The following is a 13,561-nucleotide window of genomic DNA, read 5'->3' as shown; positions in this document are numbered from 1 at the left end:
AAACTTCATGCCTGGAAGACATTTACATTCATAAAGTGAATGGACAAAGGCAAAGTAATGGGAGGAAAGAAGGCTCCAAAGAAGTAAAAGGAGAGGTGTGAAATGAAAAGAAAATATTTGTAGATTTCAGGAAGTGAAGAAAAGGGAAGCCACCTAGACGGAGGCAGCTTCTTGGCCAGCTTTGCCTTTTGAGTACTTGAGTTCCTGTGTGAAGTTCCCTCAAAAGAGTTCAAGGAAGTGTGACTCTTAACAAACAAGTTTGTTGAGTTTTATTTTAAAGATTTTTTGATTGCCACCTTCACTGACAGAAATTGTGAGGTTGCTTTCTCACGTCACATCTCCTGTGAATAGAGATTGGCATGGAAGATGCATTTGGAACGATGGCCAAGTCCTGATTGTGCACATGCACTTGCAGGGTCCAGGATGTAAAAGCTTATGAGCATTTGCCTAAAATCACTGCCTAACCCTTTTTTCAAAATGTCCAGTGGCCACTGGGCAGAGGAGTTATCTGTGTTCTAATGGAATAGCACCTTCTGCACTGTAGATGGAGACTGCAGGTTTCAATGGAGTAGACTTGTGTTCTTCTTTGGAATTTGAAATGCAGAACAAAAATATCATGAGAAATGAAATAAGAATAATTTTGCCTTCTGTGCAGGCATTCTTAATTTGTTTGTTAATAAAAATGATGGGCACACAGCTAGCTGTCAACCTGTAAGCATTTGAAGGGTCAATTGAAGTAGATAAGACAGACAGACAGACAGACAGACAGACAGACAGACAGACAGACAGATAGATAGATAGATAGATAGATAGATAGATAGATAGATAATACTTTGCTTATCCCTAAAGGACAATTAAGACTTTACAGAATCTTAAAATACAGCAATATCATGACAAATAACAACCCCTCCAAACACACACACCTGGCTTGGTTGATGATTAAAGATCTGTTGCCCCGTCTAATAATAGGCTTGTATGTGGGTTTACGATGGTTTAGATTAGTCAGATCTATCAAGTTGTGCCAAAGGTTTACACTTAAATGCATTTCACATTTAACTAAAGCAAGACCAGCTTGTTGTGTCAAATGGAATGTGACACAAACTGATGGAAGTTTGTCATTGTTTCTTCCAAAGTCTTGGGTTAAAAGTCACTACATATTCGGGGTCATCCATCAATAAAGAATGTGTCCTTCATCATTAATGAGTGTATCATTAGTGTGTAAAGTAGCATGCTTATCCACAAAAATGGAATGCTATAACAAGCATGTTGCCCATTATATAAGACCTCAGATCCAAGCACTAAAAGGAAATGTAGAATTGAAGGTGAGTTGATCCTCTGGGCTTTTCTACAAGTGAATAGAATTTCTCCAAGTGAACTACGATGTCTGACTCAGCACTCTGCCCACTGCTGCATGTGAACAAACCTCAGTGCCCTGTGTGATTCTCCCTCTGTCTCTGAATCCAGGTCTCCAAAACAGAAGAACAGAAGAGTGGGACCCAGAAAAACAAGGTCAGCCTGTTCCCCTGACCTGAAAGTGCACACATCAACCCATCCTCATATGAATGCCAACTTGCCCTCATGTGTTTATTATTTTGCCTTGTCATTTATCAGAAGGGGCTGCCAGTCAGTATGAATGACTTCATTTCATCATACGAGACTCCCATTTCCTCCAGTCAGGGGTCCTGGAGCTTCATTTATTCTGTTACCAGCTTTAAACCCTTTGAGCACCTCTTACCCGTTTTTATATCCTGTCATTCTTTTTAACCCAAAGTACATATTTCATTGTTTGTAATAATCCTTAATTAAATCACTCCCTTTTTTCTGTTCAAACTCTGACATTTCCATTAAACGCTGCTTTAATTTTGTCTTCCCACTCATTATGCACTTGACCTTATTTTTTGGTTATTCCTTATTTCATTGAATTATTCACTTAACCTTGGTTTATTTATGAACGGTTAGTACAGCTTTTCTCATTCTGTTCTTTCCTGCCTTTGTACTTTTCAGGTTGATTCAATTTTCTTGTTATTCTTCTGGAATTATTTTTTTTACTTTAGCTGATTCTTGTATCCATGTCTTCCATATGCACATTAGATTATTTACACTCTTTTGAATTTCTTCTTTAAGTCTGTATTTGCTGTGTTTGTAAAGCCCTATTCATTGATTCTGCACTGCCTGCTTATTGAATGAGCAGACACTCTTTCATTCATTCATTTTTTTCTTTCAAAGCGTATTTATATATTCATTTATCCATTCCTTCTCTAATTCGCCGCCTTGGACTTGTGCCATCTCCTTTTTCTGATTTACTGTATGTCTTCATCTGTTCCTTTAGTCTTTTGTTTACACCTCCTCATCCAATGACTGTTTCCATCATCAAATGCAGTGCTCTCATTGGCTTTTGTGTTCATTAACAAAAGCGAATGAACTTATTCAGTGCTGCACTTTAACATGCTGCTCTGAATCACTTCCTTGTGTGCTTTGTGAAGTGCCATGTGATGGTATGTTTTATGGTCTGCCTTCGCATTTTGACTTGGTGTTTGTGCCAACCACATTCCCTTCTGCAGTGGAGTAACACTTCTTTTCATTGTCTCTCATCGTTAATTCATCAGACAGCAGCACAGTGAACATTAAGGCCAGTTGATGCAGGGTTCAGTCTTCTCACTTTTGTTTCATGGTGGTGGTAATGTGGTACGATCTAACATAACCATCTATAATAACCAGGCACTATATATACTGATGTGTACTATTTCAATCAGGTGCTAAAAATGTTTTGGGAACTAACACAAAGTTATTGAATATGAGGCTTTACCTCATCGCACAATGAGTTTTCTGAAGTCAAGTGCCAGCTAGTTTCTTATGTTAAATTCAATTTAAATACATTTTATATCAGGATTCCTGTGGAAAGTGCACTTGTGACAATGCAGCCTAGTGGCTCATGTGTTGGACTGGGCTGTTTACACTCACTCAGAGTGTGACCCTGAGGGAGACCCTTCAAGTGCCACTACTCCAGCTGCAAAATACAGAAACAATTGATCTATATTTGAAAAGTGGAATCAGTTCACAATAGTAAGACACTTAAAGATTTTAAAGGATAAGTTTGACTTTTTTCAAGTTGAAGTTATTTCCTCATAATCATAGTGTATATTCATTTGCCACATAACATTGAGTTTTGAAGTTTATAAATTTAAAAAATTCTTTGCCTGTTTACAATGGGGCTGAAGGGTACCGGGTCCATAGGTGAATGAAAAAGTCTTAAAATTACCAAATGCATTTCCTTTGAAGCAGCAAAGGTTTCAACTTAAGAAGCATTTTTTCCACATTTATGAGGCATCTCTTTATGATAACGAAAGGAAATAAGAAATAATTATTTTATCACAGAGTTCTTTTAAATATTTTTCTTGAGGTATGAATACATTTCCCATTCACTTGTCTGCTCACAGTCGCCATCGTCTGTGAAGTTTAAATTTAAATAAGGAAGTTAACCAGTATGAAACCAAACACATGTCTGAAGCTGTTTAGAGCAATTTTGTCTTTTGAGATGATAAAAACCACATATCCTGGAGGTAAACAAAAATTTCCATCAACTTCCCTGAAGCAATCAAGATACCAGAAAGTTATAGCTTGTAGTGCTTAGGCTGGATGTGAACAGTCGAATAGAAGACAAACTAAAAGTGGATCTGTGAGTTTGTAGCAGTCACATCTTCATGAACAACTACTTGCAGTCCAAGATGGTTGCCCATTATTGATGCCTACTGAAGTTCCAAACATACCTCAGGTGAGCCATCAGTATCCGTAAGTGAATCGGACTAAAATTTAGAACTGGAAATGGTCTTTACTAGCAAACTGAATGCTTTATAGGCGAGTAGCTCTTATGAAGAGTGGCAAGGTAGAACAATCATTAATGGGGCTGCTTAGAACAATCTAGATGAGAGCAGCCCATTCAGCATAACAAAGCTAGCCAGTTGTGTCCACTTTATTCTTCTAAAATAACAAGTCGACTTTTCAAAGTCTTTAACGTCTTACTGTCTACCACACTACTTGGTAGCTTATTCCAAGTGTCTTATGTTTCTCTGTGTAAAGAAAAACTTCCTAATGTTTGTGCACAATTTACCCTTAACAAGTTTCCAAATGATGAACTAATTTTAAAATAACAGTCTCGATCCACTGCAGTAATTCCTTTCATAATTTTAAACACATCAATCATGTCACCTCTTAATCTTCTTTTGTTTAAACTGTAAAGGCTCAGCTCTTTTAATCTTTCCTCATAATTCAACCCCTGTAGTCCTGGAATCAGCCTAGTCGCTCTTCTCTGGACCTTTTCTAGTACTGCTGTGTCCTTTTTGTAGCCTGGACACCAAAACTGCACACAGTACTCAAGATGAAGCCTCACCAGTGCATTATAAAGCTTGAGCAGAACCTCCTTGAACTTGTACTCCACACATCGGGGTGCTAGATAACATGACATTCTGTTAGCTGCCTTAATGGCTTCTGAACACTGTCTGGCAGTTTGTAGTGTGGGAAGCCATTAAGAAGGCTAACAGAATGTTAGATTTTCAGGCCTGATGTGCCTGGTCAGTATCTGGGTGGAGTTTGCACCTTCTCCCAGGCTAAGTGTAGTGTTCTGTCTAACACACCCAAAGCCATAATTTAAAATGTCGATTAAAGGTTAGCATGAATGTGATTGTGTGATGGGCAGGTGCCTGTGTCTTGCCTTTCATACGATGTTGCAAAGGATTGGCGAGTGCAGAGCCAGTTTTCTTTTAAATTGGCATAATCTCACAAATAGTTTTACTTTTTTATTTATTTCTAATGTGATGTGGATGCACTGCTTTATGACATGGGTTAATATTCAATTACATTCTTGCCTTGAAAAATGGACATACTTGGTATGTTTAAGCCTTGTTTTCATGTTTGGACCCTGTTACCTTTCAGCTTCAGTGCAAGTTGCAACAACTTTTTTATATTTTAAATTTTTTAAAATTTTATGAGGCAAATTAATATAAATCATTTATGAGTGCCATGCTTGTCAGTCTGATGTCCTGACCGGGATGGAGATGTTTCCTTATGAAGAAGAGGGGCCAGAATGGAAAAATGGAGATGGATGGGCATCCCGACCGGACTGGGGGTTTGTTCCTTTCTTGCTTCCCAGGGTCATGCTCCCCCCCAATACACATGATGGCAGTATCCTACTAGGGGAACCCTCATATGGATATCTGCAGGGCAGGGTAGGAATTGTTGTGCTGTGGGACAGCACTGTTGGGGTTCTTAGGTGCCACCAGAGGGAGCTGCAGGGGAACACTAATCCCTCCTTTGAAGGATTTCCTGCTTCCAACACGCAATGCTGTGGCACTGTAGACACTCCTGGGTCCGGCAAAAAAGAAGCCGGTTTTCCTGCCTCAGAAGTCAGAGTCGGGAAGAGGTTAATGAGACTATGTGGGAGATTTGGAAAAAGGAAAAAGAGCTTATGACTTCGTTATATTATCTGAAAAGGAGGAAATTGGAAACATCTTGGCCTAAATAAAGCTGTATTTGAACTGGTGAGTCTGTTGTGTAGTTGTGTCTGGTGTTTGGGGCTCAGTGGCTCCCCCTGCTGCTCAACACATGATTGTAAAGAAATAACTTTGACATAAAAAGAGAACTTATCCTTTAAGTTAAATAAGGATGTACTGTGGCAGAATCATGGCCTAGTGGTCAATGCATTGGCCTTTTTAAAACACTTTGCTCTGTGACACCTTTATTTGAACAATATGGAAATTATTTTACAATATATGTAAGGTGTTTACTGTATGAAAGCACAATATTGTTTAAAGCTGCTTTATTTATCTGAATTTTGATATAATACTGCTGATTTATGGAACTGCTGACAAAACTCAATCTGTCAGACTTAGTCCACCTGCAGATAGGGGCCAGTTTGCCGTCAGAATATTGTGCACTCACTCCATCTTTGTGCTATCAGCTGGATGCTCTACCAGGATGTCTAAATACTTTAAATAAAGTAAGAATACCAAGCCTGTCACTTCTAGTAAAAGCCTACTAGTTAAAACTAGCTGTAGTTAGGAGATGCCATCAGCAAGCTCAGAACATATCGGGTTTCATCACAGTAGTAATTGTGCCGATGAAAACAACAGCAGTGGTTAGACCTGATACCAACTTGCCTGCATTTATTCATTTCCTTAACAAACAAAAAAATACCAAGCCAGCCATCATTCTTTGTGAGTTCAGGTTCGTGGAGATTATGAAATCAACAAATATTTTGTATTGAAAAAGCAAGCATTTGAGATTCCTAAGTCAGGAGCTGTACACTTGCTCAATCCCAGTGTATCATGCAGTTTTGCTTTGTACTGATGCCTCCAGGGACTTTGGGCTCCATTTCCAGCCAAGCCACTTTAAATGTCGAGTTTTCATGTTGTCACGATGTTTGCACAGACGTCCTCAGGTTATTCCAGGCCTTTCTCAAAGTCGTGAATGCCGAGCTCAGTTCTGTGAGTGTGCCTTAGCATTGAATGCAAGTTTTATTACTCACTTGAATTTAATGTTACCACAATACGTTTTGACTCTCCAGGAACCTATAATGGAAAAAAATGAACGAATAAAAAGATACTGGAAAAAAAAGTTATTAGTTGACACTAATTTGGATAGCTCTGCAGATCGGTTAATTCCTCCTATCTTATTGTAAAATGCCTCCATGTTTTGCATTTTGAGCTTACTGGGAACAGACTTTGTATTCTTACTTTTATAACAAACCCTCATTCAACATGTTTGATACTAGTACTAATACAGCTAACATCATTTTGCAATTAATCAGTTTATCTAATCCGTAACACAGTGTGAGCACCTCAGTTTTTGAATAGCCTCTGCTGTGCTTCCATTCTTTTCCTTATGCCATGCTAACATGTTTTTTTTCCCCCTTTAGGATGACTACATTCCCTATCCCCGAATTGAAGATGTAAGTTATCCCATTTGATGACTACAAATGTTTTTCCAGTAAAACATTCATCTTATTTCTTACTTCGTTACAATGATGTGATTAGGAAAATGTGAAGTTTTCCCTCTGTGGATTCTATGCAGTAACTTTATACATTTTTCAAAGACAAAGTCTTTTAATGAAACTCTCAAAAATGAAATGCAGAGTTCAAGTAACACAGGAGTTGGTTTTTCTAGTGCTAAAACGACTCTGGGCTGCAGTCATGCATGTGACCAGCCCGCCTAAAGGCCCCTTGTGCCTGTCCTGTCAGCACTGAGCCATAATTTGTTTCGGGGCGACCTGGTACAGTAACTACCAAGTAATGGAATTGGCATTCACTTGTCAGCACCCAGAATTCCTTTTTGAACAATAAGTTAGTTAATTCAAAAATAATTAAATGGACTACTGAAATTCCAGGCGCTGTTTATGGTGGCATTTGATCCTAGGTGCCAAGGCCAATGTTCTCTGCCTCTTTCTTTTTTAGATATTAGACAAGGGAGGACCTTATCCTCAGATTATTCTACCTCAGTTTGGTGGTTACTGGATTGAGGATGTGGAAAACGTTAGCACTCCCACATCTTCAGAAAGCAGTTTTTATGATGATGAAGAAGGGGGATTAAGTCCTGGGACCTGCGGATACAAGTTGGAATGCAACAGCACTCTGCGGGCGTATCGTAACCACTTCCTGGGCAAGGTGAGTTGCCGTCTTTGGAGATAGGCTGCAGACTACAACATGGCCTAGAGTCTGTAGAAGCCGCTACAGGAAGATGGATAGGAACAGTCCAGGTTGGCAGCAGGTGCCATGTCCCTCTTGAATCAGGAATTGTGAATAGTCATGACAGGAATGAGCCATGCAATGGGTTCTCAGAACAAGCAAGAGAACGTGCAGAATACTTTGTGCTTCTATTCCAACAAACTCAAATAAAGTCAAAGTGCAAAATCCTATATAATCAGGAGCACTTGAGAAGGTTAAAAGTAAAAAAAAAATAAAGTCAATCAATAATGCAGTCAGAAAACAAGGTTAAAAATCACTGGCAGAATCCATTCCTTCCAAACAATCTCGAGTCACGGTGTTTACATTCTAAAGGCGAGGCTTCCTTCACTTACCCTTTAGGAGTCTCTGCAGCCAGAGGGGTCTCTCATCCACCGACAGGTGCAGTCAATCTTTAAAATGGGTTTGGGTCCCTGCCACCATCCCAGGCATTCAGCAGAGAGCTGGACCAAGCCATGCCCCTGTCTCCTGGCCAAAGTGGTAGGTCACTCCTGCTCCCTAGTGCACTCAACAGGAAGGAGTGACCTGTGCTCCTCAAGCGCCAGCTACACGCTCCTCCTGGGCACATTCCCAACCACCTGCTTCCCCTCCTCAACAGCACTGGTTCCTCCAAGATTCTTCCTCTTCATTTCCTTTTACTTTCTTTGTAACCTTTGTTCTTCTCTGTTCTCTCTTTTTTTCCTGTTTACTGCTCAGGCTCTTCTTAATTCATAAGTCTGTGGGCACTGCGTCCTAATTACAGCCTGCTTAGAGTCAATGAGAAAACTGGAATAAAATGTTCCTTCAAACACAACCAGCCCTAGCCTGGCGGAGTGGTGGGTCTGAGGCTAAGGATCTGCACTGGCAATCAGAAGGTTGCCGGTTTGCTTCCCGTAAATGCCAAAAGAGACTCTGCTCTGTTGGGCCCTTGAGCAAGGCTCTTAACCTGCAATTGCTGAGCGCTTTGAGTAGTGAGAAAAGCACTATATAAATGCAAAGAATTATTATTATTAGCCTGCCCAAACAAACACACATACACACCATGAGCCACACCGTATTTATTTAAAACCATCACACTGCCACGGACCCTAACTACATCATTCTAGTGCCTTTTGAAACAGAAAAAAATTACCAAAGAGTGCCAATTAGATGTTTTATTTTAATAAAAAATAAGTGAGTCAATGAGGGTTGATCACAGTGCGAATACAAAGTAAAACGCAATGCCTCACTGGACCCGCCAACAAAGATGTTTGTCCATCTCTTAACCCACCAGACCAGAATTCTCCCCTTTTCTCTTTTCTCTGGCCTCTGAGCCTTTCTGTTTCTCTGCTCCCAATTCTAAACTCAGTGTGCTGCATCCTGGGAGTACTCTTCAATTCCCATCCTAATACTGCATTCCATTTACCTCAGAAGTCGGATGTCGGAGCTGGGAATGACGTTACACCTGAGTTGAACATGTTTCAATAAAACATTTGGAAAACAATACGGACACCTCCAGGAAAACCTTTGTTGTGCTTGCTCGTTTGGAATCCAGACAGCTAGTGAACAATGCATTAGACGGTATTTTGTGCATCCAAACACCGGAGCAACGTGTCCACAGACCGAAGTTGGACAGTACTGTGTGTGCAACTGGTTTAATAAGACACAAATAGACAGGAGTGCAAATAAACAGTAGAATAATACAGCTTTCACAAAAGACGGAGGTGTATGTCAGCATTTTGGATTGATGTCATAATCTGAAGTCAGATAAACTCAGACTTGATAAACCAGGCCAGAGTTTCTGAGTAGGAAATCTGACTAGTGGGGTCATTCCAGCTAACAATTCTGACTAAGAACTCTGAAACTGACTCCCCACTGCAAATGGAACACAACATAAGGTTACTTTCAGGCTATACCCTGGAATCTCTTCCCGGGTCAACAGTGCCCTAAGTAATTCTGAGGATATTTACCAACATTGCCATCTTGTGGCAATGTCTACATTCATAAAATTGTCTCCCGAGCAAACCAGATGAGCTAGCTAAATGAGCTGGAAGGCCAATCAGTTCTTCTTTACATTTACAAATTTTGCATTCTGACATTGAAAACAAACTGCTTTATGTCAGTGAATATGATTAAGTTCTCCTTGTAAATGCTGTTATCTTTGTTTATGTGATGCTGATGATGAAATTCGTATTCAATTTATTGATGGAATGATGCAAAAGTGTGTACCTGCAAGAATCCGTTTTCTTTCCATTACTGTGGTGTGCTCTCTCATATACCAAATTAACATGACAGAGATATATTTGTAGTTAACGGCTCCAAAGCTTTTCACAGAACTGTTCCATTAGAATAGCTGAAATGACTCAAGCATATTTTTCTTAGAAGGGAACAAAATATTTAGTAATGCTTTTTTAATCTCTTCAGGAACATCTGAATTTTTACTGCACAGGAAGCAGCCTTGGAAATCTTATACTCTCCCTTAAGCACGAAGAAACAGAACCCCAAGAGTTTCTGAGGATAATACTCAGGTAATGACTCATGAGAAGAGGTTCAAACATCTTTGTATTGTTTGATACTTGATCAAGCACAAAATTTAAAGATATGTCAGTGTTATTTATGACTTTGGGATGATGGGGCAGTGTGCTGGCTGCGGGAATTGAAATGTAATCATTGATTTCATTGAGGAATTGTCCAGTTTCCTTCTGTAAGTCCATAAGACATTCTGGTAGGTTGATTGATCCCCTAAACTGACCCATACAGTTAGGCCCATAAATATTTGGACAGAGACAACTTTTTTCTAATTCTGGTTCTGTACATTACCACAATGAATTTTAAATGAAACAACTCATGCAGTTGAAGTGCAGACTTTCAGCTTTAATTCAGTTGGTTGAACAAAAAGATTGCATAAAAATGTGAGGCAACTAAAACATTTGTTTAACACAATCCCTTTATTTCAGGGGCTCAAATGTAACTGGACAAATTAAATAACTGTAAATAAAATGTTCATTTCTAATACTTGGTTGAAAACCTTTTGCTGGCAAAGACAGCCTGAAGTCTTGAACTCATGAACATCACCAGATGCTGGGTTTCCTCCTTTTTAATGCTTTGCCAGGCCTTTACTGCAGCAGCTTATAGCTGCTGTTTGTGGGCCTTTCTGTCCGAAGTTTAGTCTTCAACAAGTGAAATGCAAGCTCAATTGGGTTAAGATCAGGTGACTGACTTGGCCATTCAAGAATTTTCTACTTCTTTGCTTTAATAAACTCCTGGGTTGCTTTGGCTGTATGTTTTGGGTCATTGTCCATCTGTATCATGAAACGCCGCCCAAGCAATTTGACTGCATTTAGCTGGATTTGAGCAGACAGTATGTCTCTGAACACCTCAGAATTCATTCGGCTGCTTCTGTCCTGTGTCACATCATCAATAAACACTAGTGTTCCAGTGCCACTGGCAGCCATGCACACCCAATCCATCACACTTCCTCCACTGTGTTTTACAGATGATGTGGTATGCTTTGGATAATGAGGTGTTCCGCGCCTTCTCCATACTTTTTTTTCTGGTAGAGGTTGATCTTGGTTTCATCTGTCCAAAGAATGTTTTTCCAGAATTGTGCTGGCTTTGTTAGATGTTCTTTAGCAAAGTCCAATCTGGCCTTTCTATTCTTGAGGCTTATGAGTGGCTTGCACCTTGCAGTGCACCCTCTGTATTTACTTTCATGCAGTCTTCTCTTTATGGTAGACTTGGATATCGATACGCCTACCCCCTGGGGAGTGTTGTTCACTTGGTTGTGAAGGGGTTTCTCTTCATCATGGAAATCATGATCATCCACCGCTGTTGTCTTCCGTGGACGTCCAGGTCTTTTTGTGTTGCTGAGTTCACCAGTGCTTGCTTTCTTTCTCAGGATGTACAAAACTGTAGATTTTGCCACTCATAATATTGTAGCAATTTCTCGGATGGGTTTTTTCTGTTTTCACAGCTTAAGGATGGCTTTTTTCACCTGCATGGAGAGCTCCTTTGACCGCATGTTGTCTGTTCACAACAAAATCTTCCACATGCAAGCACCACACCTCAAATCAACTCCAGGCCTTTTATCTGCTTAATTGATAAGACATAACGACGGACTTGAACACACCTGCCCATGAAATAGCCTTTGAGTCAATTGTCCAATTACTTTCAAGCCCCTGAAATAAAGGGATTGTGTTAAAAAAATCGCCTCACATTTTTATGCAATCGTTTTGTTCAATCCACTAAATTAAAGCTGAAAGTCTTCAACTTCAACTGCATCTGAGTTGTTTCATTTAAAATTCATTGTGTTAATGTAGAGAACCAATTAGAAAAAAGTTGTCTCTGTCCAAATATTTATGGGCCTAACTGTATGAGTGAACCTGCTCTGTAACTGACTGACACGCAATGGAATCCCCTTCACAACTGGTTTTTGCCTTGAACGGGTTGCTTCTGTACCACATAAAGACAGGAAATGAATGACTGAGAGCTGGCAGGTGTATTAAAGCATTTGTTATTTTTTTTCTTTTTTTAATGCTAGTTTACTCAACATCAGATTTTCTGTTTAAACATTTAAACAAAATGCTCTGCATTTTATCATTGGGAGTTGTAAGTTAATATGAGCACGCACTACACCTGGACTGAGAGAAGGTTTAAGTCTCTAACAATACAGATTACAAGACATGCCACCATTTTCTGACCCTTAAAGTAGACTCAAAAGATCTATTACAGTAAGGGCTGCCATGGTACCTCCATCCCTTCAAAACCAAATACTTGGAACATTTTCTCTCCACCCTCTCAGATAACTCTGATCAGTCAGTTACAACATGGACTCTACCCCCAATATCATATAAAGAGCGGGACAATATGTTTTAAAGGTTCTCCCCCACATTCTGCCATATAAAGCATTCTGACTAAGACGAGGGGTTACGTCATTATCATTGTACTATAACTACTCGATTTGTCCCTTTTTCTTATTTTACTGCTTGTGGTGCTTCTTATTGCCGTCATTCATCTCATTTTGTGTGTCTTTTCAGATCCAAATCTAAAACACTCCATGACAGAATCCAGCTGTCTGGACTCGGTAAATGTCCTAGTATTCCACAGATTGCCAAGGTATGGTCATCCACTTCTTACAGCTGCTTACAAATATTCACGTTATGATATTTCTTCTTGATAATAACTACAGTCTTTATACAATTACTCAAATATTTCCCAAGTAAGTGCAGCTGTTTAGGAGTCATTCAACATAAAATGTGTTGTGATTTCATAAAAGTAAATAACACTCTTAGAATTGCTTCAAATTTTGCAAAAATTTTTAAGTGAAATTTTCACTTATAGCCTTGTGATATGCCTGTTTCTGATATTTGCATCCACTCTCAGATATCTTGCAGATTATGACATAGCCAGCCTACCAGACCTTTCCTGCTCCATCTAACCCCCTCAACACTGACCTCTCCACAGCCACAAAACTACCACCACCCCTCCATGTTTCCTCAGAAAAAAAATTCTTTAACTATTTCATCTTTATGTGTTTTTATTGCATTATATTATATATTGCCCATTACCATGGATTTGAATCCCACACCCAGTCACTGTCCATGTTGAGTCTGCACTTTGTGTCTTTTCTGACATCCCCAGAGATGTTTACATAAAGTTAACTTCCAATTCCAAACAGGCTTCACACAACTAAAAGTGGTGATCTCTGCCTTTCGAATAATCTTTGTATCCCAAGTCCTTTCAATCTAAGTTTTTGTTTGTTGTTTTTCTGCAACTTTAACAGCAACTGTATATGCAACTCCTTAAAATGTCAAGAGGAATATCAATTAAATAGAAATGTTTTTTTTGGAAAGACCCATTGGAGAAATGAA

The 13,561-nt window shown here is 39.4% G+C and overlaps 1 protein-coding gene across 13 annotated transcripts in view; it reads left to right on the top strand.

Annotated features, from left to right (window-relative positions):
- Positions 1–13,561, top strand: part of LOC120531595 (rap1 GTPase-activating protein 2-like) — a 443,280-nt gene that overhangs the window by 399,098 nt on the left and 30,621 nt on the right. For 10 of the 13 annotated variants that reach the window (XM_039757149.1, XM_039757144.1, XM_039757146.1 and 7 more), the window contains 5 exons: positions 1,465–1,509; positions 6,911–6,943; positions 7,446–7,655; positions 10,116–10,219; positions 12,728–12,806. In XM_039757149.1, the coding sequence (XP_039613083.1) occupies positions 1,465–1,509; positions 6,911–6,943; positions 7,446–7,655; positions 10,116–10,219; positions 12,728–12,806 (471 nt within the window). The remainder of the gene's footprint in view (positions 1–1,464; positions 1,510–6,910; positions 6,944–7,445; positions 7,656–10,115; positions 10,220–12,727; positions 12,807–13,561) is intronic. The other 3 variants (XM_039757145.1, XM_039757155.1, XM_039757156.1) reach the window with 1 other exon arrangement.

The sequence above is a fragment of the Polypterus senegalus genome, chromosome 6 (genome assembly GCF_016835505.1).
Source record: "Polypterus senegalus isolate Bchr_013 chromosome 6, ASM1683550v1, whole genome shotgun sequence".
Taxonomy (NCBI): Eukaryota; Metazoa; Chordata; class Cladistia; order Polypteriformes; family Polypteridae; genus Polypterus; species Polypterus senegalus.
This window is presented reverse-complemented; position numbering and strand designations above follow the sequence as displayed.